The sequence below is a fragment of the Tamandua tetradactyla genome, chromosome 3 (genome assembly GCF_023851605.1).
Source record: "Tamandua tetradactyla isolate mTamTet1 chromosome 3, mTamTet1.pri, whole genome shotgun sequence".
NCBI lineage: Eukaryota > Metazoa > Chordata > Mammalia > Pilosa > Myrmecophagidae > Tamandua > Tamandua tetradactyla.
This window is the reverse complement of record NC_135329.1, coordinates 80,364,954-80,392,647: the sequence shown is the minus strand read 5'-3', so window position 1 is coordinate 80,392,647 and position 27,694 is coordinate 80,364,954. Positions and strand designations below refer to the sequence as shown.

Sequence of the window (27,694 nt, the reverse complement as noted above, 5' to 3'; positions counted from 1 at the left end):
GGGCACCGCTGCTGCCGGGCTTCACTTCTCAGGGAGAAACGTGACAGGTGCGGGCCACCAAGGGTCGGGGTGGGGGTACACTTTAGCTGTGGTTCTGGTTGAGGGGTCGGGCGGGCCCACCTGCCCGCATCCTTCCCCGCTCACCAGGGTGGGGCCGGCGGCCGCTGCGGGGGCCCCTTCGCAGAGGTCGGAGATGTAGCGCCAGGTCTTGTCCCTCAGGGTCAGCCGGGCCCGGGCTTTGGCGGCCGAAAGCCGCGTCTTCCTCCTGCCCTCCTCAGCCGCCTCCTTCAAGATGCGGGCAACGATCCGCCGCTTCCGCAGACTCTGCTCCTTCTCGAAGGCCCTGGGGGCGGGGGGAGGGGGGGCTGAGGGGAGGCCAGGGCAGCCCTGCAGGCGGTCACAGCCTCGGGCCTGGCCCACCTGGTTCTGGGCGCTGCTGGGGCCCAGCCCACACCCAGCCCTGCTTACCACAGCCCCCAAACCAGCCTTGGCGCCTCACCAGCGGCCCCCCACCCGGCTTCCTGTGTGTGTTGGGAGGTTCCCAGCTGGAGCACACCCGGGGCAGAAGCTGAACTTGGGGTGCCTCCCCAGTGCCTGCCTAATGACCACGGGGTGGGCAGAGGCAGGGGCTGCCCCAGAGCCCCAGAAGGGTGGGTGGACAGGCAGGCGGCCACCAGAGGGGAGGCCCCACCTTGGGGGCCCAGGGGAGCTGGAAGCCACACCCGACACACAGCAACTCAGCCGCTCATGCAACGCTGGGGGGTGGGGGGAGGCATCCCGGTGGGGCCGTGCCTAGCAGAGGCACAACGGGAGAACGGCACATTTCACTCAGGAATGACCCGGCATCACGGGCAAGGCTGAGGAGGCGAGGTGGGCAGCTGGGTAGGGCAGCTTCTGGCACCCAGGATCGTGAGGAACCCCAAAGTGATGTGCAGGATGCTGGAGGTGGGGCCTGTCGAAGCCATACGTGGATGGGCCCAGCTGTGCTGGGGAGGGGAGGGGAGGGGAGGGGAGGGGAGGGCAGGGCAGGGCAGGGCAGGGCAGGGGCTGGGTTGGGTGAGAGCAAGTGAGTAGCCTCAGGGTCCCAGGCCCAGGGTGGCGGGAAGGTTCGGGATGAGACCGTCCAGAGGGGAGAAGGGGCTGAGGCCTCCCACGCTTGGCAGGGGTGTAGACCTAGGGGTGCCGGGGCCAAGGTCAAGCTCACAGGGTCTGGGACAAAGCAGCACAGCCCTGGAGTTGGAGCCCCTGCAGTGGCGGACGGAAACCGCAGTGACCCAAGAGCCCGCAGGGGTGAGCTGAGACCCCGCAGTGGGCTGAGCCCCGCCAGGGTGCGCTGAGCCCTTGCAGCCCGGCCAGGACTGGACGCCCCTCACCAGCTCCTGGCACCCAGCGCCCCTCACCGTTTCTGGGCCTCCAGCTCCTGGCGCCAGCGCTGATGGGAAAGATGTTTGAAGGCGTCCCCGCCTTGGGCCAGAACCGCCTCTCTCTCGGCCTGGGCCTTCTGCTCGGCCAGCGTGGCCCTGGCCTGGCCCCACGCTTGAGATTTCTGGAGTGTTTCCTTGGAAATGAAGGACACGGAGATCATGGCCTTCGTGGCTGCAGCTGTGTATGCACACAGACACGCAGGTGCACACATGCACACAGGCACGCAGGTGCACACATGCACACACCCACAGTGTACACAAACACACACACATGCCACGCAACTTGCAATGCTCATACATACATGGACAAACGCACCCAACACACTTGCACACACAGTCCCACGCCATGCGCACATACACACACTCACTCCCAAAGCACATGCGCCTTCATGCATACACAACACACATGCACACATGCACGCCCAATCCCCCACTTACACTCATGTACACACGCGCACACAGACATCGCACACACCCATGAGCCTTTCTTTTGAACAGGTCCTTAAATCCTGGCATTTGCAGGGTCCCATAACCCTTGACCCGTTGACCCTGCCGTCCACTGCTCTCCGTCACTTAAGACGCAGCAGTGACCCTGCCCAGCACCTAGTTAGAGACCCCCGGAGCTGCCTGGGCCTAACTATATGGCTGTCTGCTGTGGGCCCCGGGGCCCAGCTCCACCAGCTCCCCTGGCTGCCCTGGCCACCAGGGGCTCTGGTCCCCTTTGCCTGTGAGATTGTGCTGCTGCTCTGCCCCCCTGACCCCCCCACCGCTTGGACTAACAGGGAGCGACGGGGGGTGTCAGGGAGTATCGGGGGTGTTGGGAGTTGCAGCCGTCTGCAGTAGGGGTGAGCCCCCAGCCTTGTGCCCTTGCCCCATGACCCCAGGGTCCTCTGTGGGGGGTGAGCCTCGGCTCTGCCTGCACCCACCCGGTTGGCCCTGATGTGTCTCTTCAGGGACAGCACAGCATCCATGCGCCTCTGCAGGTGCTCGCGGGACTCCATCTCCTCCTGCCTCTCCCGCTCACGGACTCTGGAGGAGGAGGCGCTGTCAGCAGGGCCATGTGACACAATGGAATGACCCTGCAGAGCTGGGGGTGCCCGGGGGTCACGGCCACCAGGGAAATGGTAAATGCGGCAACAGAAGAGGAAAAGGAAGGAAGCGCTGGCCCAATCGTGCATGTCAATGAAAGACCGGAAGAGCTGCTCTGGGCTCTGCCATCTCAGGTGTGCTGAACCTGTTGGCTGAGCTCGGAAACTGAACAGGTGAGCCGCTCCGAGCTGGGTGCTTTTCGCAGACAAGGTAATGGTTTAAATAATATCATTTGGGACTTTTCAAACCAAAAGCAAGTGACCCTGATCCCTCATGTCCAGTGAAGCCCAGAGGGAGGAGACGCTGGGGGCCCACCTGCCCAGCGAGGCCTTGAGGAACTTCACGGCGATCCTGTGATGCCTCTGGGCGTCTTCTACCAGCTTCTGGTGCCGGAGCCCGTGCTCCCTCTGGGTGCGCACACCCTCCCTGCAGGGCGGCGGGTGGGGGCCCTGTGCTCGCTGACCTGGTCCTGGGCAGCGTGGGGTGGGGTGGGGGGCACGGGGCAGGGGAGCGGAGCGGGTACAGTGGGGGGGGGCAGGAAGATGTCACGCGCAGGAGGCCCGGGACAGCCCTAAGCGAGCGCCCCTGTGGAGCTAGGCGGAGAGGCGCCTCGCGAGGGTGCCCAGCCACACCTGCAGCCCAGGAGGAAGCGAAAGATGGGGCAGTGGGCCGGCGGGGCGCAGGGAGGGGTGGCCTTGGACGAGCCTTGACACTCCACGTCCTCAGGGAGGGCAAGGGCGGGCCGAGCAGGAGAAACTGAGGCAGTGGAGCCGGGTGAGGGGCTGCCCAGGGGGCTCCAAGGCTGGTGCAGGGAGGAGGGAGACCGAGGCTGGCAAGCACCAGGACCGACAGAGCCCCTGGGCCAAAGCACCAGGCAGGGGTCAGGAGCACCTGCCCAGTGGGACGGGGTGTGGACAGGGGAGCAGAGGTGACAAAGCAGAGGAGCACAAGGCCAGGCCTGGAGGCCCGAGCGGGCCAGGTCCCCGATGCTCCTACCCCCTCCCGTGTACCTGTCCCTCCCCCTTCCTCTCCCCTCCCTGCCCCTCCCCCCGTGCATGCCCCTCCCCTCCCCTGCCCCTTCCCCTGCGCATGCCCCTCCCCTCCCCTGACCCCCCAGGCACCTGATCCTCAGCTGCCGGCCCCTCTCCACCTTCCTGGCAGCCGCCTTCTCCTTGCAGAGCTGCTCGGCCGCCTCTGCCTGAAGATGCTGCCCCATGGCTGCCACCTCCTCCTGGAGAGCTTTCCGGACAGCCTCAAGCCTCCCCTGCTCGACCTCGATGTGCCACATGTCATTCCTGGCAGACGAGGGACCGCTCAGGACTTGTGTTGGTGGAAGGGCTGGAAGTGGGGCCCGGCCACTGCTGAGCGTGCGTCTGGGACCTACAGCTGCCCGGGATGAGGTCAGCACCCGGACAGCGGGTGGGGCCCGTCCTCAAGCGCGGCATCTTCGCCCCACCACCCCACCTGGGAAGTGTCAGCGGGGGCTGCTGGCTGGGACAGCTGCTCGGTTCATTCAGTGAGAGCAAAGACACCCACGGCTCAGGAAGGTCCTGGGTGGGGGGTTCCCAAGCACGGAGAGCAGCCAGCCCTGCAGGGCTCAGGGTCCAGGCTGCAGCTGGTCAGTGGCAAGAGGAGAGGACAGAGTTTGGGGAGGCCCCAGCGCCCCTCAGCTCCCGCCACAATTCGGGGGTCCAGTGGGCAGCAGTGCTGACTGAGAAGATGCAGGGGACCCTGTGAGCACATTTCACTGCATGTAAATTAACCTAAATGCAGCCGCTTGACAGGGGCAGCCAGCAGCCCACCCAGGGGGAGCCCTGGTGAGGACAAGGAGGTCTCCATGGGAGCAGAGGGCTAGGGGCGCAGGGGAACTGAGGTATAGATGTGGGCTCGTGCTGTTTAGGACACACAGACGGGGTTGGTCTCTGTCCCAGCTCTGCAGGAGAGGGGGCTTGGGGCAGCCACAGCCCAGGCCCAGTGGGCACCTGGCACCCGCCTGGGTTTCCAAGGACCTGGCTGTGCTGTGATCACACCAGGGGCCGGGCCGGGCCAGCTCGTTGGGTCAGTGAATGGCCGGACGGCAAAGGGCCAGGCCAGCTCGAGCTGCCCCTGGCCTAAGCTGGGATGATTTGAGCACCGAGATGACCGGTGATGGGGTAAAGGCCCTGGAATGAACACACGTCCCTTGGTCTACACTAGGGAGGGGCAGCCTTCGCTACCACACACAGCAGGCAATGCATGCGGGAGGACGATGGAACTGGCAAGAAACACCCCGAATGCAAAACTCAGGGGGAGGGGCTGAGGGCGTCTCCCCGAAGCCGCGTGCCCGGGTAGCCGTGGAACCCCACTCAGGGCGCGGCTGCCCCGCCCGCGAAGAGAAAGCACCGACCTGGCCCCTCCCGGGCCCTCTCCTGACTCACTGGCTCTCCTTCAGTGCGGAGGTGATTTTCCCCACCAGCTGCCTCTCGCCATCCAGCTCCGAGCACAGGCGACTGGAGGTGGCCCCGAGGCGGCCCGCAGCGGCGCTGGCGTGAGTGTGGCCGGGGGAGAGACGGGGCCGGGTCAGCTGCAGGACCAGTGTGGGCGCCAGGCCTGCCTGCTGCACTCCCTCAGTGCCTGCGCTCCCTGACTCTCCCCGCAGAGCCGTCCACCCAAACCCGCCAAGCGGAAGCCAGGAGCATGGCGTGGATGAAGAACTCTCCCGTGCCCACTTCCCCTGGGGCGGGCGGATGCCAGGGCCGAGGAACCCCATCTCCGCCCCTCAGCCCCGCCCCCCATCTCGGCGACTGGGGACATCCAGCACCTCACTCTCCCTTCAGGACCGAGATGCGGCCTGCACGCACGTCCTGAGACGTGGCCGCCCCATGGGGTGCTGGGTGCTGACCACCCTCCGCGTCGTCCAGGGCACCCTGGGTCGTGCCCTGCCAGCTCCCACCTGTAGGCACCACCCACCCCGGCACGCAGGTCAGAAGCCCATCCTGGGGCTTTTCCTGGCTCCCGCCCCCACTTAGAAGCCATCCACCAGGCTGACCCCCACACCCAGGCCCCCACGCCCGGCACCCCTTCACCCGGCCACCCTTTGCCCAGCCCCCCCGCACCCAGACTCTCTCACCCGGCTTGCCCCTTGCCCGGACACCTCTTGCCGAGCCCATCCCTTGCCAGGCCCCCACACCAGGCCCCCTCGCCTGGACCTCCCTCCTACCCAGCACCACCTCACCCGACGCCAGTGCCCCCCCTGCCCAAGCAGCACACTGCACCCGGCTTTGGGGAGCCCCGGGCCCCTGCACTGGCCCTGGCTGCAGGTGAGAGCTGGGCAGGCTCATCTCTGCACCCAGCCCCAGTGTCAACACCCCTGCCCCGGGGCCACCCCTGGCCATCTCCTCTGGCCCATCCCATGGTCACCCCGTTTATTTCTTCAAGGCACTTGTGTGCTCCACTCTCTGCCCAGGTGTTTGTGGTCTGCCCCGCACTAGGGAGAGCCCAGCCCCCTCCTTGCACCGGTCTGGACACCTACATGTTGCCGGCCTCCTTCTCAGCCGCTACCTCGGCCGCCACATTCTCTTGCTGCCTGGTGAGGAGATGGATCCTCTGACGAGACGCGCACAGTTCCCCTCTGTAAAGGTGAGGAGACAACCAGGAATGGCTTCCCCCACTCCAGTCCCAGCCCCTTCTGCCCCGGTGCCTCCCCCGCAGCCCCTGGGACAGTGCTACGGGCGGGGCGGGCTGGGGCCAGGTGGTCCGAGCCCCTGGCGTTTCCCTCCAGCTCCGCCCCTCCAGGGCCTCTCTGAAAGGCTCCACCAGCATCCTGGAGTATCTGTTTTCCAAAACCCTGCCAAGAGGAAACCCAAGTGGGGGTTGTGGGGGGGTAAACGGGAGCGAACGTGTCCAGTGAGTGGCCAGGGGGGTCCTGCGGCCACGCTCAGTACCTCTCAGCCCCTGGAGCGCACAGCCCATGGGGGCACGGCCACCAGACCCCCTGCACAGACCGGACAGACTCCTGGTCAGAGCAGGCTCTAAAGGGCACTGGGGGACCCCCAAGGAAACTGCGGCTGTAGATGACCCTGGGGAAATGAGGTGAGTGTTAAGTGAAGGAGCGGTGCCGAGGCTGTGCAGAAGAAGCCACAGAAGTCCTCAGGAGTAAAGTACAGTATCTGCAGTTTGCTTTAAAATAATTCAGCAAAAAATTTATAAATATAAGATGTATGCATACACACACAGAGGAAGAACTGACGGCAAGTGTCACCCTTCGCGGGTCCCCCGGTGCAATCCAGGTGCTGGCTGGGTGTTTTGTCAGCTTTTCTGTGTTTCACTGTGGCAGGGCCTGTGGCCTGAGTGCCTTTTGGGCCCAGGAAGCAGGGGACCTGCAGGCCACGGGCTCACTCATCCCCAGGCTCACCTCGTTTTCTGGATAAAAACGTCTTTTTCTTCATGCACCTTGTCTAGGTAGTTTAAGTCCCTTTGCAGGTGAAGAACCCGGTGGCTGTCTGTGGCAGCAGACTGCTTCTTACTTGAGCGAGCGTTAGCATCTGCTACTTTCCCGGGACTTAAAACACACAGAAAGGCCACGGGCAGCTGCTCACAGCCCGCCCCCCCAGCAGGAACGCCCTTCCCCCAGCAGGAACGCCCTTCCCCCAGCAGGAACGCCCCCCAAAAGGGACAACCCCCAGCAGGAATGCCCCTCCCCCAGCAGGGATGCCCCTCCCCCAGTAGGGACGCCCCTCCCCCAGCAGGAACACCCCCAACAGGGACAACCCCCAGCAGGGAGGCCCCTCCCCTGGCAGGAACGCCCCCCCCAGCAGGAACGCCCCTCCCCCAGCAGGAACGCCCCTCTCCCAGCAGGAACACCCCTCCCCCAGCAGGAACACCCCTCCCCCAGCAGGAACATCCCTCCCCCAGCAGGAACTCCCTGCTACACCAGCCCAGCCCCAGCCCCTGCAGGTGGGGGGAGAGGGAAGCTCAGCCTCGCAGATGAGTTACCAGCGGCAGCTGCGGGCAGTGACATCCTCAGCTGGCAGAGCCAGACCTTCCACCTCAAACTCCGGACTCTTTAAATCATCTGCTTCTAGAAATCAAAACAGGAGTTAAAACGGATAAAACAACCTATACCAACTAAAGAGACTGAATCAGGGCTCCAAAACCCTAAATAAAGAAGAGTCCAGGACCAGATCCTGAATTCTACCAAATGTTTAAAGAAGGTTTTACACACATCTTAAATTCTTCCAAAAGAAAACAGAAGAGGAAGGATTATTCTTACTTCATTTTCTGAGGCCAGCATTACTCTGATAACAAAGCCAGGTCATGACAGCACAAGAAAAGAAAATTACAGCTCAACATCCCTTATAAATATAGATGCAAAAATCCTCAACACAAAAAATCCTTTGTAACCACACTACGTTTAAAACATTATACACCATGCTCAACTAGGATTTTACTCCAGGAATGCAAGGATGGCTCAACATAAGAAAATAGATGTAATCCTTAATGGAATGTAGGGGATAAAACCACATACCATCTCAACTGACCAAAAAAAAGGTATTTCACAAAATCCAACCTCCTTTAGGATAAAAACACTCAGAAATCTAGGAATAGAAGGGAACGTTCTCAAATTGATAAAAGGCATTTATGAAAAACCCACAGGAAACATCATACTTGATGGAGAAAGACTGAAAGCTTTCCCCTCTAAGATCAGGAACAAGACATGATCTAAGATCAGGAACAATGCCCACTGTCACCACTGTTATTCAACATTGTGCTGGAAGTTCTAGCCAAAGCAACCAGGCAAGGGTTTATTTTTTACAAAAGACGTCCAAATGGAGGAGAAGTCAAATTATCCCAATTCACAGATGACATAGAAAATACAAAAGAATCCATAAGAAACCTACTAGAACTCAATAAATGAATTCAGCAAAGTTGAGGGAGACAGGATCAACATACAGAAGTTAGCTGGGTTTCTGTACATCAGTAATGAACAATCTGAAAAGGAAATCAAGAAAATTCCATTTAAAACACCTTCTAAAAGAATAAAATACCTAGTAATACATTTAATCAAGGAAGTGAAAGATCTGTACACTGAACTCTACAAAATACTGCTGAAAGAAATTTAAAAAGACCTAAATTAAATGGAAAGACATCCCATGCTCATGGACTGAAAGATTCAATCTGCTAAATGCCAATAATGCCTAAAGGGCTCTACAAATCCAATGCAATCCCCATCAAACTTCTGGCAGCTTTTTTTTCTTCTTTTTGCAGAAATTGAAAAATTAATCCTCAGATTCATGCAGAACTGCATGGGGTCTCAAGTGCCCAAAACAACCTTGAAAAAGAAGACTGAAGTTGGAGGTCTCACATTTCCAGATTTCAGAGCCTACTGCAAGGCTACAGCGGTGAGAGGGGGTGGTGCTAGCAAAGCACAGACATGCACCCGATGGGATAGATTTGAGAGTCCAGAACTAAAACCACACATCTGTGGCCATTAATTCTTCCCCCATTCAGAGGGGAAAGAATAGTATCTTCAACATGTGCTGCTGAGACAGCTGGAAATCCACACACATAAGAATGGACTTGGAGTCCCACCTTCCACTATTTATAAAAATTAACTAAACTGGATCAGCGAACAACAGCGGGATCGACATGCTTCTCTGGTGCACAGGGTCGTGCCCCAGGCTTTGGGTCACAAAACAAGTTTCACTAAATTAAAAAATCTCGGAGTCGTACAGTGTGAATTCTCCAACCACCACAGAATAAAGTGAGAAATAACACAGAGAGAGGGAAAATTCGCAAATTTGTTGGAATTAAACAACATTTTTTAAACTTTTAAAACATGGTTAAACATATTTTTAACCAATGGGTTAAAGAGGAAACCAGAAGTGAAATGAGGAAGTATCTTGAGGTGAATGAAAATGGAAATGCCGTGTACAAAAACTTATGGGACGCAGGGAAGGCAATGCTGAGGGAGAAATTTATAGCTCTAAACGCTTACATTAAAAAAGAAAGGCTTCAAATTAGAGACCTAACCTCAAAACTGGAAGAACTAGAAAAGAAGAGCAAAGTAAACCCAAAACAAGCAAAAGGAAGAAAATAACAAAGATTAGAGCAGAGATAAATGAAATAGAAAACAAAATACAACAGAGAGGATCAACAAAAGCAAAAGCTGGTTCTTTGAAAAGATCAATAAAATAGACATATCTTAAGCGAGACTAACAAAGAAAAGAGAGGGGATAACAAATAACAAAAATCATAAGTTACTGTTGACACCACTGAATAAAAAGGACTATAAGTGGATATTATGAACAACTAACTATACAGCAACAAATTAGATAACCTGAATGAAATGGACAAATTCTTAGAAACTCATAAACTGCCCACACTGAGGAAACAGAAGATCTCAACAAACCAGTCACTAGGAAAGAGATTGAATCGATCATCAAAAACCTCCCAACAAGGACAGCCCAGGACCAGACAGCTTCACAGGGGAGTCTACTGAACACTTCAGGAGGATTCATTCCAATTCTGCTCAAACTCTTCCAAAAAATTGAAGAGGGGGGAATACTTCTAAAGGCCAACTTCACCTCATCTCAAAGCCAGATAAAGACACCGCAAGAAAGAAAAGTACAGACCAAAAGCTCTTATGAATACAGATACAAAAATCCTCAACAAAATCCTAGAAAACCAAATCCAACAGCATATTAAGAACTATGCACCATGATCTAGTGAAATTTACCCCTAGTTTGCAAGGGTGGTTCAATAGAAGAAAAGCGATTAATGGAATACACCACATTAACGGAATGAAAGAAAAAACAAATGATAATCGCAGTTGATGCAGAAAAGGCATTTGACAAATCCCAGCACCTTTCTTGATAAAAGCACCTCGCACACGAGAAATAGAGGGAAACACCCTCAGCGTGATAAAGGGCATGTGTGAGAAGTCCACAGCTAACATGCTACTTAGTGGGGAAAGACGGAAAACTTTTACCCCTGAGATCAGGAAGAAGACAAGGACAGCCATGGTCACCACTGGTATTCACCCTTGTACTGGAAGTTCTCGCCAGAGCAATTGCACAAGAAAAAGAAATACAAGGCACCCAAATCAGAAAGGAAGAAATAAAATTTTCCCTATATACAGATGGTATGATCCTATATACAGCAAGTTCTGAGAAACCCACAACAAAGATTTTAGAGCTAATAAATTAATTCAGCCAGGGGGTGGGGTACAAGAGCAACACCCCAAAATCAAAAGCGTTTTTATACACAAGCAGTGAACAATCGGAAGAACAAGTTTTTAAAAAAATCTGTTTACAATAGTAACTAAAAGAATCAAATATCAAGGAATACATTTAACCAAGGATGTAAAGAACTTGTGCAAAGAAAACCACAAAACATTACTAAAAGAAACTGAAGAAGACCTTAATAAACGGAAGGACATTCTGTGTCCATGGATTCTCAGCAATGTATTGTTTATGTTACATGTAATGGGTTAATCACTGTTACTTTAAGTGAATAAATATATTTAAAAATTTTCAGCTTTCATATCTATTACAGTAAATATCTACAGATATAACCCACCAGATATAATCCACGTAAGCAAAACCTCCTTGGAGTCCAAAACAATTTTTAAGAATTTAAAGGGGTTCTCAGGCAAAAAAAAAAAACAAAACAGTTTGAGGCCCACTGCAGACTTTCAGAAAACTGGGCATTCCCCATGCCCTCATGAACCTCAGTACAAATGCCAGCAGAGGAATTTTTTTTAATTTTTTAAATTAATTTAAAAATTGTTTTTTAAATGACAAGAAAGAAACACGAACATTCTTAACATATGATCATTCTGTTCCACATATATAATCAGTAATTCACAATATCATCACATAGTTGCATATGCATTATCATGATCATTTCTTAGAACATTTGCATCAATTCAGAAAAAGAAAAAGACAACAGAAAAAAATCAAACATACCATACCCCTTACTCCACCTTTTCTTTTTTTAATTTATTTATTTTTTATTTATGATACATAACCACATACAAACACATTCTTATCATATGATCACTCCATTCTTGTTATATAACTCACACTATCATCACAGAGTTGCATACTCATCATCATTTCTTAGAACATCTGCACCACTTCAGAAAAAGCAATAAAAAGAAGACGGAAAAAAATTCGTACATACTATATTAGTTAGGGTTCTCTAGAGAAACAGAATCAACAGGGAACACTCACAAATATAAAATTTATAAAAGTGTCTCACATGACCGTTGGAACACAGAGTCCAAAATCCGCAGGGCAGGCTGTGAAGCCGATGATTCCGATGGAGGGTCTGGACGAACTCCACAGGAGAGGCTTGCTGGCTGAAGCAGGAAGAGCCTGTCTCCTCTAAATCCTCCTTAAAAGGCTTCCAGTGATTAGATTAAGCATCACTCATTGCAGCAGACACTCCCCTTGGCTGATTACAAATGGGATCAGCTGTGGATACAGCTGACATGATCATGATCTAATTCTATGAAATGTCCTCATTGCAACAGACAGGCTGGCACTTGCCCAACCAGACAAACAGGTACCACCACCTGGCCAACTTGACACATGAACCTGACCATGACATCCAGCTCTTATCTACTTGGCAGTACAGATCACCTTAAACCATACTTAATTTTTAAATAAAAAACATTGAAACACACATTTTTTCTTTCACCTAACAATACTCAACTGTCCTGCATATAACAGGAAACACATTAAATCTCTCTAGGATAGGGTGCAAGTCCTTGCGTTATATTCATTCTTAAACTTGATATCTTACAACTTAAATAGTATAACAGGAACAAAACAGCATCACAGTCCTCGTTTCTGTAACTGTAGTGTGGTTGTAGTTTGTATTTATCACTACCTTCTTTCACTGCCCATTCCATGTTCCCTTTACCCTCAGCAAGCACTTCAACTGGCTGTAGTACGTTGCCTGGTGGGGTGACCCAAACCGTCATTCCTGAAGTTTCAGAGCCATTGGTAGTCCTGCCTGCATTGGGTTGTTGTATTTTTCCATTGATTTTAATCACATGGCATGGTAGTCCTAAAAGATGCCCTAGGGGATCTCCTATATTCCAAGAAAACTCTTCTTTACCTCCATTGTGTAGTTGCAGTCCTAGTTCCCCTTGATAGTCAGGGTCAGTCACCCCAGACAATAATGTAATCCCCTTCTTGGCTTGTTGATCCAGGGGCATGAGTAGCCCAAAGTGACCAGGTGGCAGTCTTAGATTCCAGTTCAATGGAATCATTGTTGTTTCTCCTGGTGGAAGCACTCCCCATTTTGGAACTAAAACCAGCAGAGCTCAGGGTTACAGGAACAGGAAGCAAAAATTTTCCTAGTGGATCACTAGGGGTACTAGTGAGTGGTACCACACCCATTTCCACCCTTTGGTTCCTGGACCCATGGATCCTGGCTATGGGAGAAACAGCACCATACAGCGGATGCTGACTCAGAGCATATACAGCTTCCTGGAGAACATTATCCCAGCCTTTCAAGGTATTGCCACCTAGTTGGTATCGTAATTGAGTTTCCAAAAGGCCATTCCACCATTCTATCAATCCAGCTGCTTCTGGGTGATGGGGAACATGGTAAGACCAGAGAATTCCATGAGCATGTGCCCATTCCCGCACTTCGTTTGCTGTGAAGTGTGTTCCTTGATCAGAAGCAATGCTATGCAGAATACCATGATGATGGATAAGGCATTCTGTAAGCCCATGGATGGTAGTTTTGGCAGAAGCATTGCATGCAGGGAAAGCAAACCCATATCCAGAGTCAGTTAGAACAAATCACTGCTCTTCCAGGAAGGGAGTGGTCCAGTGTAATCAACCTGCCACCACGTAGCCGGCTGGTCACCTCAGGGAATGGTGCCATATCAGGGGCTGAGTGTGGGTCTCTGCTGCCGGCAGATTGGGCACTCAGCAGTGGCTGTAGCCAAGTTAGCCTTGGTGAGTGGAAGTCCATGTTGCTGAGCCCATGCATAATCTCCATTCCTACCACCATGACCACTTTGTTCATGAGGCCATTGGGCAATGACAGGAGATGCTGGGGAAAGAGGCTGACTGGTATAGACAGAACGGGCCATCTTATCCACTTGATTATTAAAACCTTCCTCTGCTGAAGTCACCCTCTGGTGCACATTCACATGGGACACAAGTATCTTCATGTTTTTAGCCCACTAAGAAAGGTCTCTTCACATACTTCTTCCCCAGACCTCTTTGTCACCAATTTTCCAATTATGGTCTTTCCAAGTCCCTGACCATCCAGCCAAACCATTAGCATAAGCCTATGAGTCCATATACACACCTCTGGTCAGTTCTCCTTCCAAGCAAAATGAACAACCAGGTGTACCGCTCAAAGTTCTGCCCAATGGGAGGACTTCCTCTCACCACTGTCCTTCAAGGACACCTCAGAAAGGGGTTGTAGTGCTGCAGATGTCCACTTTCGGGTGGTACCTGCATATCATACTGAACCATCTGTAAACAAGGCCCGAGTTTTCCATTCTTCAGTCAATTCACTGTAAGGAACTCCCCAGGAGGCCATAGCTCTGGTCTGGGAAAGAGAAGGTAATGTGGCAGGAGTGGAGACTATGGGCATTCATGCCACTTTTTCATGTAACTTACTTGTGCCTTCAGGACCTGCTCGGGCTCTATCTTGTATATACCATTTCCATTTTACAATACAGTGCTTCTGTTCATGCCCAGTTTTATGGCTTGGTGGGTCAGACAACACCCAACTCATGATAGGCAACTCAGGTCTCATGGTAACTTGGTGGCCCATAGTTAAGCGTTTAGTTAAGTCCCAGTAGGAGGCCAAAAGCTGTTTTTCAAAAGGACAGTAGTTATCTGCAGCAGATGGTAAGGCTTTGCTCCAAAATCCTAAGGGTCTGCATTGTGATTCTCCTGTAGGGGCCTGACAAAGGCTCCAGACAGCATCTCTATTTGCCACTGACACTTCCAGCACCATTGGATCTGCTGGATCATATGGCCCAAGTGGCAGAGCAGCTTGTACAACAGCCTGGACCTGTCGCAGTCTCTTCTTGTTCAGGTCCCCACTCAAAATTAGCAGCTTTTCTGGTCACTCAATAAATTGGCTGGAGTAGCACACCCCAATGAGGAATATGTTGTCACCAGATCCAGAGACCAACTAGGCGTTGTGCCTCTTTTTTGATCATAGGAGGGGCCAGATGCAGCAACTTATCTTTCACCTAAGAAGGGATATCTTGACATGCCCCACACCACTGGACACCTAGAGATTTCACGGAGGTGGAAGGCCCCTGTGTTTTTGTTGGATTTATCTCCTATCCTCTGACATGCAAATGCCTTACGAGTAAGTCTACAGTAGTTGCTACTTCTTGCTCACTAGGTCCAATCAACATGATATCATCAAAATAATGGACCAGTGTGATGTCTCCTGGGAGGGAGAAACGATCAAGGTCCCTGCAGACAAGGGCTGGAGAGCTGATATACCCCTGAGGTAGGACAGTGAAAGTATATTGCTGACCTTGCCAGCTGAAAGCAGACTGTTTCTGGTGCTCCTTACTAATAGCTATTGAGAAAAAAGCATTTGTCAGATCAATAGCTGCACACCAGGTACAAGGGGATGTATTGATTTGCTCAAGCAATGATACCACATCTGGACAGCAGCTGCAATTGGAGTTACCACCTGGTTGAGCTTATGATAATCCACTGTCATCCTCCAAGACCCATTTGTTTTTTGCACAGGCCAAATAGGAGAGTTGAATGGGGATGTAGTGGGAATCACCACCCCTGCATCCTTCAAGTCCCTAAGAGAGGCAGTAATCTCTGTAATCCCTCCAGGAATCTGGTATTGCTTCTGATTTACTATTTTGCCAGGTAGGGGCAGTTCTAATAGCTTCCACTTGGCCTTTTCCACCATAATAGCCCTCACTGCATGAGTTAGAGAGCCAATGTGGGGATTCTGCCAGTTGCTCAGTGTGTCTATTCTAATTATGCATTCTGGAACTGGGGAAATAACTACAGAATGGGTCTGGGGGCCTACTGGACCCACTGTAAGACGGACCTGAGCTAAAACTCCTTTGATCACCTAGTCTCCATAAGCCCCCACTCTGACTGTTGGAGTAAAGTGATGTTTTGGGTCCCCTGAAATTAATGTTATTTCTGAATCAGTGCTTAATAATCCCCGAAATATCATTTCCTTTTCCCCAGTGCACAGTTACCCTGGTAAAAGGCCATCGGTCTCCTTGGGGAAGGCTTGGAGGAAGATTAACAGTATAAATTTGTGGCAATGTAAAAGGGTTCTCCCCCAAAGGGACCTGGCCTCCCCTTCATTCAAGGGGCTCTGGATTTGTAAACTGTCTCATGTCTGGAAATTGATTAAGGAGCCATGACTCTGTTTTTGTAATTCAGGTTAGACATCTGTTCACTTGACCTAGAATTCTTTTGTTAACACAGCTTGAACAAGAATTTAGTGGGCTGCCCATCTATTGTACTTCTAGGTACCCCTTGAACTACTAGCCAACACCATAAATCTCTGTGTGTCATATAATTTTGACTCCTGAGTCAAAATTTGAGTTTGAGTCTATTTTGAGTTTGCTGTCTATTATAATAGCCACGTCTACCTTGTCTTTGGCGATTAAGTGTGGCCACCTGGCTTCTGCCAACTCAGGATCCTATCATCCCCACTGTGTTTAAGGATTCCAGCTCAGTGACAGCAGTTCCCACAGTAATATATGACCTACAGAGAAGTGCAACTACAGAGCTCTCCAGGGATCATGGTGCTAGTCTCACAAATTAATTTTCACTGTTCTGGTGAAAGGTACATCCTCCAGACATCCCTGGGGTGTAAGAGCAGGCTTTGCATGATAAATCCACTCTAACATTTCAATCTCTCTAAGCCTCTGGATCCCCTCATCTACATTATACCAGGGCAGTTCTGGCATTTCAACCTCAGGTAATGTTGGCCACCTTTTGATGCTTGCTTGAATCAACCATCCAATCAAACTGCTAATGCCTTTTCTAACCCCTCGAGCTGTAACACTGAATGCAGAATCTCTGCTTAGTGGGCCCATATCAATAAATTCAGCCTGATTGAGCCTTATATTCCTCCTACCATTATCCCACACCCTTAAAATCCATTGCCACACATATTCCCCTGATTTCTGTCTATATAAATTGGAAAACTCACACAGTTCTTTCGGAGTATAACATAGCTCCTCATGTGTGATACTTTGCACCTCACCTTTAGGGGCCTGTTGGGACTTTAGTCTAGTTATAGGTCTGGAAGAAATGAGGGGTGGTGGGGGTGGGTCATGAAAAGAATTAGAAATATCTTCCAAGCCGTCTGCCTCAGGGCCTTCATTTGCAGTTTCATCTGGTGAAACAGGATTAATCACTAATCCCTTCAGGAGGAGGTTGGGTGGCCAATTCCTCAAGGCAGGCTGGAGGTGGGGTGGCTATGTCTTCAGGGCAGACTATTACAGGGTTATCTAGAGAAGACGCAGCATGACCTAGGGTTTCAACATCTCCACAGTCATCATTATCCATCCATATGTCACCATCCCATTTTTCAGGGTCCCACTCCTTTCCAATCAATGCCCTCAGTTTAACGGCAAACACCATGCAACACTGAGATTTCAGTTTACGTTGTCAAGTTGCTACTCTAAGAATAAGATTCTGATTGATTTTCAGAGATCTCAAGTCTACGGCTACAGGAAATAAGATTTTCCTTTAGGATACTCATAGAAACGTCTACATCTCTCAGACAGCGCTTAAGCTTCTCATTTGAAGCCTTAAGCCCATCCCTTTCACTCCTTAATGTATCCAGTGTATCTAACAACAACCAGCCAACATCTTTATAGCTCTTATTTCCACAAAACTCCGTAAAAGTGTCAAAAACATTATCCTCCAGAACCTGGCTTCGTACAAGCGAAGTATTAGGAGAATTGTATGGTGATATTTTGATGATCTGTTTTGCCAACTCACTCCATGGATTGGGAGTGTCATTCTGATTATGGGAATCAGAGTCTTTAGTGCCTTTGAGTCCAGCCAGAGTAGAAAACTATTCATTAAAACCCATTTTTAAGATTCTGTTTCTTAATAGCCACTCCTGGCACCAAGTTGTATTAGTTAGGGTTCTCTAGAGAAACACAATCAACAGGGAACACTCGCAAATATAAAATTTATACAAGTGTCTCACATGACCGTGGGAACACAGAGTCCAAAATCTGCAGGGCAGGCTGTGAAGCCGACGATTCTGATGGAGGGTCTGGACAAGCTCCACAGGAGAGGCTCGCCGGCCAAAGCAGGAAGAGAGCCTGCCTCTTCTGAATCCTCCTTAAAAGGCTTCCAGTGATTAGATTAAGCATCACTCATTGCAGAAGACACTTCCCTTGGCTGATTACAAATGGAGTCAGCTGTGGATGCATCCGACGTGATCATGATTTAATTCTATTAAATGTCCTCGTTGCGACAGACAGGCCAGCCCTTGCCCAACCAGACAAACAGGTACCATCACTTAGCCAAGTTGACACATGAACCTGACCATGACATGTACCACACCCCTTCCCCTTCACCGATCACCAGCATTTCAATCTACTAAATTCATTTTAACATTTGTTCCCCCTATTATTTATTTACTTTTAATCCATATGTTTTACTTGTCCGTTCATAAGGTAGACAAAAGCAGCATCAGGCACAAGGCTCTCACAACCACAGTGTCACACTGCGACAGCCATATCATCACACAATCATCTTCAAGAATCCTGGTCGCTGGAACACAGCTCTACATTTTCAGGCAGTTCCCTCCAGCCTCTCCATTACATCTTGACTAACAAGGTGATATCTATTAAATGTGTAAGAATAACATCCAGGATAACCTCTCAACTCTGTTTGAAATCTCTCAGCCACTGACACTTTATTTTGTCTCATTTCGCTCTTCCCCCTTTTGGTTGAGGTTTTCTCACTCCCTTGGTGCTGAGTCCCAGCTCATTTTAGGATTTCCGTTTCATGTTGCCAGAGAGTCATATCCCACGTATAGAGGGGGAGGGCAGTGAGTTTGCTTGTTGTGTTGGCCAAGAGAGAGAGGCCACATCTGAGCAACAGTAGAGGTTCTCTTGGGGGTGACTCTTAGGCCTAATTTTAAGTAGGCTTAGCCTATCCATTGCAGGATTAAGTTTCATATGAACAAACCCCAAGATTGGAGGCTCGGCCTACTGCTTTGGTTGTCCCCATTGCCTGTGAGAATATAAAAAATTCTCCACTTGGGGAAGGTGAATTTTCCCCCTTTGTCACCATTCTCCCTAGGGGACTCCATGCAGAGGAATTTTAAGGCATAAATCCACGCTGACAGGAGAACAGGAGAGCGAACACAGTGGATGAGAAAACTTAGCAAAGCTTTAGACTCTGGAAAGCTTATGGACCTGTAGGAACTCACCTGCCACCAGAGCCGAGGAACCAGCCCAAGGGGCAGGCGTGGGCGGGGGCCGGGGAAATGGGGTCCCACATGGGAAAGGGTACTGAGAACAGAGCCCCGATCACGGCACGTCTTAGAACGTTTCCAGATCACCAGAGATTATAAACCAAAAAGTTTGAAAGATTCCAGAAAAAGAAAAAAATAGGTCACATTCAAACAAGGGGGATAAAAATGGCATCAGATTGCACAGCAGTGGTGAAGGAAACTAGAAAAACAGAGCCTCCTGCTTCAGAGTTTTCAGCCAAATTTATTCTTCCTTCACAGAAAGACAGGAAAATAACCTCCCTCTGTGAGAAAGAAATACATGAAGTCATAACATGTCATCTCCCTGAAAAGGGGGAGTTAAAGGGCATCGTGAAGCAGGCCAGCTGCCCCTGGGGCTGACGCTCACTTGGGAAAGGAGCCTCTTACCACCTTCCAGGGCAGGGAGGCCCCGCAGCACATCCTCAGGCAGCAGGCCAGTGGCTTCGGCCATTCTGGAGGCAGAAATCAGCTACAAACAACAAAAAATTTATTTCGTACTTTGCACTACATAACTTCTGCTGAATTTCTAAATATAGATCAAGATTACAGATTTGCTTTAACTTTTATTTTCTGGTTGTGGTAACTATATATACATATATACACATATCATAAAATTTGCCACTTATCCATTTTAAACATACAATTCAGTGGCATTAATTACATTTACACTGTTGGTTTGCCCTCACCACCGTCCATTTCCAGAACTTTCTCAGAGCCCAAAACAGAAACTGTGCGCCCACTAAGCAATAACTCTCCTCCCTTCCCCAGTCCCCGGTAACCTGTAATCTACTTTCAGTCTCTATAGCTTTGCTCCTTCCATATGTGTCACATAAGTAGACTCACGCAATACTTGTCGTTCTATGCCTGGCTTCTTTCACTTAACCTAACGTCTTCAAGGTTCATCCATGTTCTATCAGGTGTCAGCACTTCCTTTGTATGGCTGAAAAGACGCCTCGTAGGGGCGTACCACATTTCGTTTACCCACTCATCTGTCAGCAGGCACATGGGTCATTTACACCTTTTGGCTATTGTAAACAGGGCTGCTGTGACAGATTTGGTTTTGAAGCCAACAAATTGCATTACATAAGAATTTAAACCATCTCATATAAAAAGACATTAGGAAAATGAATAGATAAGCTGCGGGAAAAAAATATTTGCAGCACATACGTCTGACAGAGGTCTTGCATCTAGAATAAAGAGAGCTCTTAAAAATCAATAATATGAAACAAAAACCCCAATTTAAGGTCAAAGATTTACAACAGACCAGAGAGAAGATGTGCAAATAGCCAGCACACTTGTTAACGCTGCACCTCATACTTAGGCACTAGGGGAATGCAACCTAAGCACAGGGAGACCCTGCACACCCGCTAAAATGCCTAAGGCTAGCAAGACAGACACTACCAAGTGTTGGCAAGGATGTGGGATAGTATCTCCCTCAAATGGCTGGGGGAGTGTAAAAGGTGCTGTGGAGAACCGTTGGGCAGTTTCTTATAAATAAATACCATACGATGCAACAATCGTACTTCGAGATATTTAACCACGAGAAACAAATACATGTTCACAAAGAGAGATACATGAGAATGCTGCTGGTAGCCTTACTCATATTAGCCAAATGTCCATCAAAATAAGAATGGATAAACAAATCACAGTATAGCCATACAATAAAATAACACTCAGCAATAAAAAAGGACAAAGTCCTGACACGTACAACACAGATAAATCTCAAAACACATGTTAAATAAGTCAGCCACAAAAGAGTATAAACAGCATCCAAATACAAGCAAGGGTGGCCACGGTGGCTCAGCAGGCAGAGTTCTCGCCTGCCATGCCGGAGACCCGCGTTCGTTTCCCTGTGCCTGCCCACGTGAAAAAAAATAAATAAATAAAAAACAAATACAGGTAAAACTAACTGATGGTGATGGAAATCAGAAACACGGTGGCTACGCAGCTGGGTGCAGCTGTCTAGCCTCAGAACTGAACATTTAAGATCTGCACATCTCTACGGTATGGACAGATGAGAAAAACATAGGGATTAAAAATAAGTAAATAATAGGGGGGTCAAATGTTAAAATAAATTTAGTAGATTGAAATGCTAATGATCAATGAAAGGGAGTGGTAAGGAGTATAGGAAAAAATAGGGGAAACAATGGCTAAAATACATTGGGTAGATGGAAATACTAGCAGTCAATGAGAGAGAGGGTAAGGGGTATGGTATGTATGAGGTTTTTTCTTTTTTCTTTTTATTTCTTTTTCTGAATTGATGTAGATGTTCTAAGAAATGAACATGGTGATGATATGGTGAGTTTTTGATTATATATCAAGAATGGAATGATCATATGGTAAGAATATTCGTGTTTGTATGTTGTTATGTTTAAAAAAATTAAAAAGAAAATAATATCTGTGCATCTGATTCTACGTTCATGCTATCTCAATTCCCTCCCCGCCGTGCCACAGCCAAGGTTCAAAAACAATTTTTAAGGAATTTCGGAATACTCATTCCAACATGGCTATCACTTTGGAAGTGCTGAGGCATGCCTGGTGTGGAATCTAACGTGTCCTGTGTTGGATGGAAGTTTACACTTAAAGGGACCATGTTCAGCACAGGCCCTCTTTAATAGCAAAACTTTTCTTGAGGAAGTTAAATTTAACACCTGGCTTCAATTTGTTTTCTACTGTACATAAATACGTGAATGGTCACAATACCTATGAACCACAATATATTTGCACCACGATTAATATAGAGAAGAGCTGGTGATGGAAGCTCGTGAGCCAGTGGACGCAGCATGGAAACACCGTATTCGAGGAACAGGTACCATTTTACCCTCAAGGAAGGAGTAGGTAGCGCTGGGTGAGGTGTTGACATTATGTCTGAGACCCTAAAATCTAGAGAAGGAGTTTGGTTTTCATTGCTTAATTTATAGTAATTGCTTCAGAAAATTCACTGAAAAGTATTTTCAATGTCCAATAATATTTTCTGGATAAATTATTAATAAAATAATGACAGCAATTTAGTTTTTTAGACTATATTTTAGAGCCAGGTTTATGGAAAAATTGTACAGAGAGTACAGAGAAGTCCCATACGCGCACCTGCACACAGGCAGTCCCCCGCTGGCAGCATCCTGCATGAGTGGGCACGTGTCAGACCAGCCGACACCGATGGCTACGAGGCACGCCATGGGCTGCGGCAACCGCGTCGTGGTCAGGATGCCTGGTCACAGTGCCAGCAGGGCAGTCCTCCGCCCTGGAGATGCCGCCGCCCCCTCCATGTACCCCAAGCCCCTGGGGAGCTCAGCCACTGAGCGCTGCTGACCCTTGTTTGGCCTTGTCCCGAGTGTCACCGCGTCGGACTCGCTTCGACAGGGCCTTTTCAGGCTGGCTTCCTTTGCTTAGTGGCACGCGTTAGGGTCTCTCTGTGTCCTCTCGTGCCTGATGGGTCTTTTCACTTATCACTGAGTAACTCCCCACCGGCCGATGCCCCACTTGGTGCCAGGCGGCGAGGCTGCCTCCAGTGTCCGGTGCAGTGGACGCAGGCCCCTCTGGCCCTCACCAGCATTTGGGGTTGTTGGTGTTTGTGCTGGTTTGAAAGGAAGTATGCCCCCTAAGAAAAGCCATGTTTTAATATAAATCCCATTTCTTAAAGGTAGAATAATCCCTATTCAATACTGTATATTTGAAACTGTAATGAGATCATCTCCCTGGTTGATGTGATTTAGTTAAGAATGGTTGTTAAACTGGATTAGGGGATGACATGTCTCCACCCATTTGAGTGGGTCTTGATTAGTTTCTGAAGTCCTATAAAAGAGGAAACATTTTGGAGAATGAGAGATTCAGAGAGATTCAGAGAGAGCAACACTACAAAGCAGAGAGTCCACCAGCCAGCGACCTTTGGAGATGAAGAAGGAAGACACCTCCCGGGGAGCTTCATGAAACAGGAAGCCAGGAGAGAAAGCTAGCAGATGACGCCGTGTTCGCCATGTGCCCTTCCAGCTGAGAGTGTAGCCCTGACTGTGTTCGCCATGTGCCTTCTCACTTGAGAGAGAAACCCTGAACTTCATCAGCCTTCTTGAACCAAGGTATCTTTCCCTAGATGCCTTTGATTGGACATTTCTTTAGACTTGTTTTAATTGGGACATTTTCTCGGCCTTAGAACTGTAAACTAGCAACTCATTAAATTCCCCTTTTTAAAAGCCATTCCGTTTCTGGTATATTGCATTCGAGCAGGTAGCAAACCAGAACAGTGTTTTAACTGACAACCCACTGGGCATCTTATCACGCTCCTTTTCCATCTGCATAGCTTCTTGCTGAGATCGGTTCAGACCTTTTGCTCCTTTTGTACCTGGGCAGTTTGTTTTCTTATTGTTGAGACTTCTTTGTATGTTTTGGCTACAAGTTCGTTTATCAGATATGTGTTTTGCAAATATTTTCTCCGGGTCTGTGGCTCATATTTTCATTTCCTTAACAGTATTAAAGTGCATTTGGGAAGCACTTAGGGTCTCTGCTTCTGGTGATGTGACTTGTCAGTATGTCAGCCACTACACTGTAGATGACCAAAGATGCCGAATGAAGTTGCATTTTAACTTTTTATTTATTTATTTATTTTTATTTTTACATGGGCAGGCACCGGGAATCGAACCCGGGTCCTCTGGCATGGCAGGCAAGCATTCTTGCCTGCTGAGCCACTGTGGCCCGCCCTTATTTTAACTTTTTTATAAGCCCTGAAGCCCGAACAAGATAGTGGAAAATTGTCAGGTCAAAGTCTAAATTAAGGCAGGAGTATCGATAGACTAAATGACCTATAGAAAAACTTGCCAAATTGGATTTAAAAAAACATCATAACGAGAAACCTAACTCTCTGTCATCAGTCTGTTAGCATTCCAAAAACCAGCGATCTGGGCTCTGGAACCTGGGGGGCTTGCAGCGCCCAGGGAAGAGGTGAGGACGAAGCTGGTGAATTTTAAAGAGACGTTTCAAAACACAAGCTATTAAAAGCATTCAACAAGGGGCTGCGAGGGTGGTTCAGCGGTAGAATTCTCGCCTGCCATGCAGGAGACCCAGGTTCGATTCCCAGTCCATGCACTTCCAAAAAAACAAACTAGCGAGCAAAACAAACAAATTCAACAAATGGTGCTGCAGTAACGGTACACTCACATGGAAAAATGATGAAATGTGATCCCACCATAAAGCATAGAAAAAAAAAAAGCGCTTAAACATCCAAAAAAGATACAATGTGCAAAACTATAAATAGAAAGCTGGGCAGTAATACAGAAACCAGACAAAATACTTAATAGGCAAAGCATTATTGACAAGAAAGAGAGTCACTTCGCAAGTGAATATTCCATTTGCCAGGAAGAGACAACGATTTAAAATTCACATGCATTCAGTAACTTAGCAACAAAATAAACAAAATGAAGATTGACAGAGCAAGGAGAAATCGTCAAAAGCACATTTCTAGTGGGAGATTTTAATATATCTCCCCTTAATATGTCAAAATAATCAGATAAAAAGCTCAATATGAGACATAGAAGGTTCGAACATCCTGAGTAACAAACTTAACTTAAACTATACAGAACCTGATAAATGACAACTGTAGAATATTTAAAGTTCCTTTAAAGCACACACATAATATTTACAAAAACTATTTCCTGTTCCTGAACAGGTAAATTTCATAGGCCTGACATCATATAATGCTTATTGATTAATGAAAATCAATAACAAATAGAGAACTATGAATTCACCATAGTTCTGGAAAATAGGAAACATATTTCTAAAAAGCCCATCAATCAAAGAAAAAAAATTACAATGAAATTATAAAATATTTTGGACTGAATAAAAATATCCGGTGTCAAACTGAGAAGAGCTGAAGCTGTACAGAGTAGAAAGTGAACAAATTATTATAAAATGTTATTAAATAAAGCTTTTTTGGGAAAAAATAGAAAACTTGAGAAGTCCTATAAGAACGAAAGAAATTCAATCACTAGTCAAATACATTCCCACAGAGAAAACTGCAGGCCTAGAAAGCTTCCTCACCACCTTCCAGTTGTACAGAGTACAACTTGCATAAACTAGCATATAATTTTTTAAAATTAATGTGTTAAGCATCAGATTCAAAAAGCTAAAAAAAAGAAGAGCAAAATAAATCCAAAGAAAGTAAATGAAAATAAAAAAGATAAGATCAGAAATCGATGCAAGAAAAAGTGATACAAATGTTCAAAGCTGAAAGTCTGTACTTTGAAAAGATTTATAAAATTGACAAATCTCAAATGAAACTGATCAATTAAAAGAGAAGGAAAAATACTCATATCAGAAAAAGGATCTAAAACTACAGATACTCCAGACATTAAAAGATAATAAAATACATTATGAACAATTTTATACCAATAGGTTTGGAAATTTAGAAAGTGAACAAATTATTATAAAAATGTTATTAAATAAAACTATTTCGGGAAAAAATAGAAAACTTGAGAAGTCCTATAAGAACGAAAGAAATTCAATCACTAGTCAAATACATTCCCACAGAGAAAACTGCAGGCCTAGAAAGCTTCCTCACCACCTTCCACCACACTCTCAAGGTACGAGATGGTCCAGGCCACACAGACCTCCCAGGGAAGAGCATGCGAAGACACACGCGCTGGCTGATTGCATGGCACACACGTACTTGATACCAAACCCCAACAATGAAATTAGAATTATGCCAAACTCCACGCACGAAAATCCACAACAAAAGTACTGGGATGAAGCTGGAAGGGATGACACAAAGCGAGTGAAACGTAAGGCTGCGTGTTGAATGAAATCTCAGAAGCAAAAGACAAACATCATCATACGTCACCCTCGCATTCCACATCCTGTACCCTCCCTCTCATCGACCACCAGTGTTTCAATCTACCTAATGTTTTACCCCTTATCCCCCCTATTGTTTATTTTTTATCCGTATTTTTTTACTCATCTGTCCATCCCCTGGACAGAAGGAGCATCAGACACAAGGTTTTCACAGTCACACGGTCTCGCTGTATCTTTACACACTCGTCTTCAAGAATCGAGGCCACTGGGACACAGCCCCACGGCTGCAGGCACTTCCCTCCAGCCTCTCCACTCCACCGCAAACTTAAAAGGGGCATCCACATAACCCTTTTATATAAAAGGGTTTCCTTTTGCACTTGGTTTATCAGTAATTCCCCACCAAACCGAGGCCGCAATCTCATCTAGGGGCGGCATTTCCTTGAGGGTCTGTTAACAGCTAGGCTGGGGGGCACTGGTCCCTCCACGGTGGAGCACCCGCCCCCTACATGGGAGACCCGGGCCTGAGTCCTGACTACCGCACCCCCCCAAAAGATGTTAACTAATAAAAATATGAAAAAAATACCAACAGCAAAAAAGCACACCTCACCAGTAGCAGGCCCCAAAGACAAAAGGAGACACCCCAAGATATACTGAGGATGAACTCAAACTGGTGCCTACAGAAGGGAAAAAAAATAAAACTTAAAGAAAAAGTAAATAAATACAGGAAAAGACAATAGAATAATAAAAAATGAGAAATTAAAAAATCAAAATGTAACTATATAAGAATTATAAATTAAAAATAAAATAATGATACTACTGATAAGGAATATATAGAGAAGAGATATATTGAGGAAAAAAAGAAAAAGAAAAACCCAGGGAGCTCGGGAGTCTGCCGGCCTGCACTTGGCGCGTCGCTCCAGCAGGTGGCGATGCCGAGGCGCCCGCTCCCCTGGCTCCGCCTGCGGGACCTGCCGCAGCCGCCCCGCAGCATCCCGCAGCTCCCCGCAGCTCCCCGCAGCTCCCCGCAGCCCGCCGCGGCCCCACGCAGCCCCCCCCGGAGCTCCCCGCAGCCCCCGCGGCCCCTCGGAGCTCCCCGCAGCCCCCGCAGCCCCTCGCAGCTCCCCGTAGCCCCCCGCGGCCCCCCCCCCCCCCCCCGTAGCCCCCTGGCCGGTTATTGGCTCTTGCACAGCTCCCTCCCGGTCAGCACCCACCCACCCTGGGGGGTCCCCGGCCAATGCGACCCCCGGCCTGACACCCCGACTCTCCCCTCACCCAAACACCCTGAAGACTCTCTTCAGTTGCTCAGCCCCAGGACCTCCGTCCCGGACATTCCCTCTCTGTCCTCCACCGTGTCCCACAGAGCAGGGGTGTGTCCACCTGCCCCGCCCCCCTTCCCACAGCTGTGATCAAGGACACGGAGAGGACTGTGGGGGAAGCGGGCAGGAAGTTCCAGGAACAGTCTGTCCAGCAGAACCAGCCCACCAATGGCTGCAGCAGCTGCTCGGGGCTCCGGCACCCAGGGGACCGCGGGCAGTGTCCAGGGACACCTGGGCGCAGAGCAGCCCATTCTGGTAACTGTCAGTGAGTGCCCCTTGCCATGCCGTGGCTGCCGCCCCCGCCCCACCCGGCAGGCGCCTGTGCCCTCCAGCCTCCCAAACCAGGGCCTGGGGCCTGGCTACTGGGGCCCAGCTCTGAGGTGGTCCTTGTGTCACCGGCGCCAGCAGGCGTGGCGGAGGGAACGCAGTGCCCCCTTTTCCTGGCACCATCTGGGAGCACATAGCTTGGGAAAGTCGCAGACACAGCCCCGGCCCGACCCCAGACCGTGGGAGAATTACATTTCCAGAGGCACAACAGTTCTCAGAATGTCCAGGAAAAACTCGACACCCAGAGAAGCACCCAGAGAGCCTCGCTGTGAG

At 49.1% G+C, this 27,694-nt stretch overlaps 1 protein-coding gene across 8 annotated transcripts in view; it reads right to left on the bottom strand.

The window, feature by feature from the left end:
• Nucleotides 1-27,694, bottom strand: part of LOC143677424 (cilia- and flagella-associated protein 74-like) — a 126,910-nt gene that overhangs the window by 68,764 nt on the left and 30,452 nt on the right. For all 8 annotated transcript variants that reach the window (XR_013172603.1, XM_077153363.1, XM_077153365.1 and 5 more), the window contains 10 exons: nt 19,389-19,470; nt 7,488-7,572; nt 6,907-7,053; nt 6,025-6,123; nt 4,931-5,035; nt 3,635-3,808; nt 2,829-2,939; nt 2,351-2,453; nt 1,401-1,558; nt 145-343 (listed from right to left, as the gene is read on the bottom strand). Coding sequence is in view for 7 of the 8 variants with exons in the window: in XM_077153363.1 (XP_077009478.1) it covers nt 145-343; nt 1,401-1,558; nt 2,351-2,453; nt 2,829-2,939; nt 3,635-3,808; nt 4,931-5,035; nt 6,025-6,123; nt 6,907-7,053; nt 7,488-7,572; nt 19,389-19,470 (1,263 nt within the window). In the remaining variant the exon portion in view is untranslated. The remainder of the gene's footprint in view (nt 1-144; nt 344-1,400; nt 1,559-2,350; nt 2,454-2,828; nt 2,940-3,634; nt 3,809-4,930; nt 5,036-6,024; nt 6,124-6,906; nt 7,054-7,487; nt 7,573-19,388; nt 19,471-27,694) is intronic.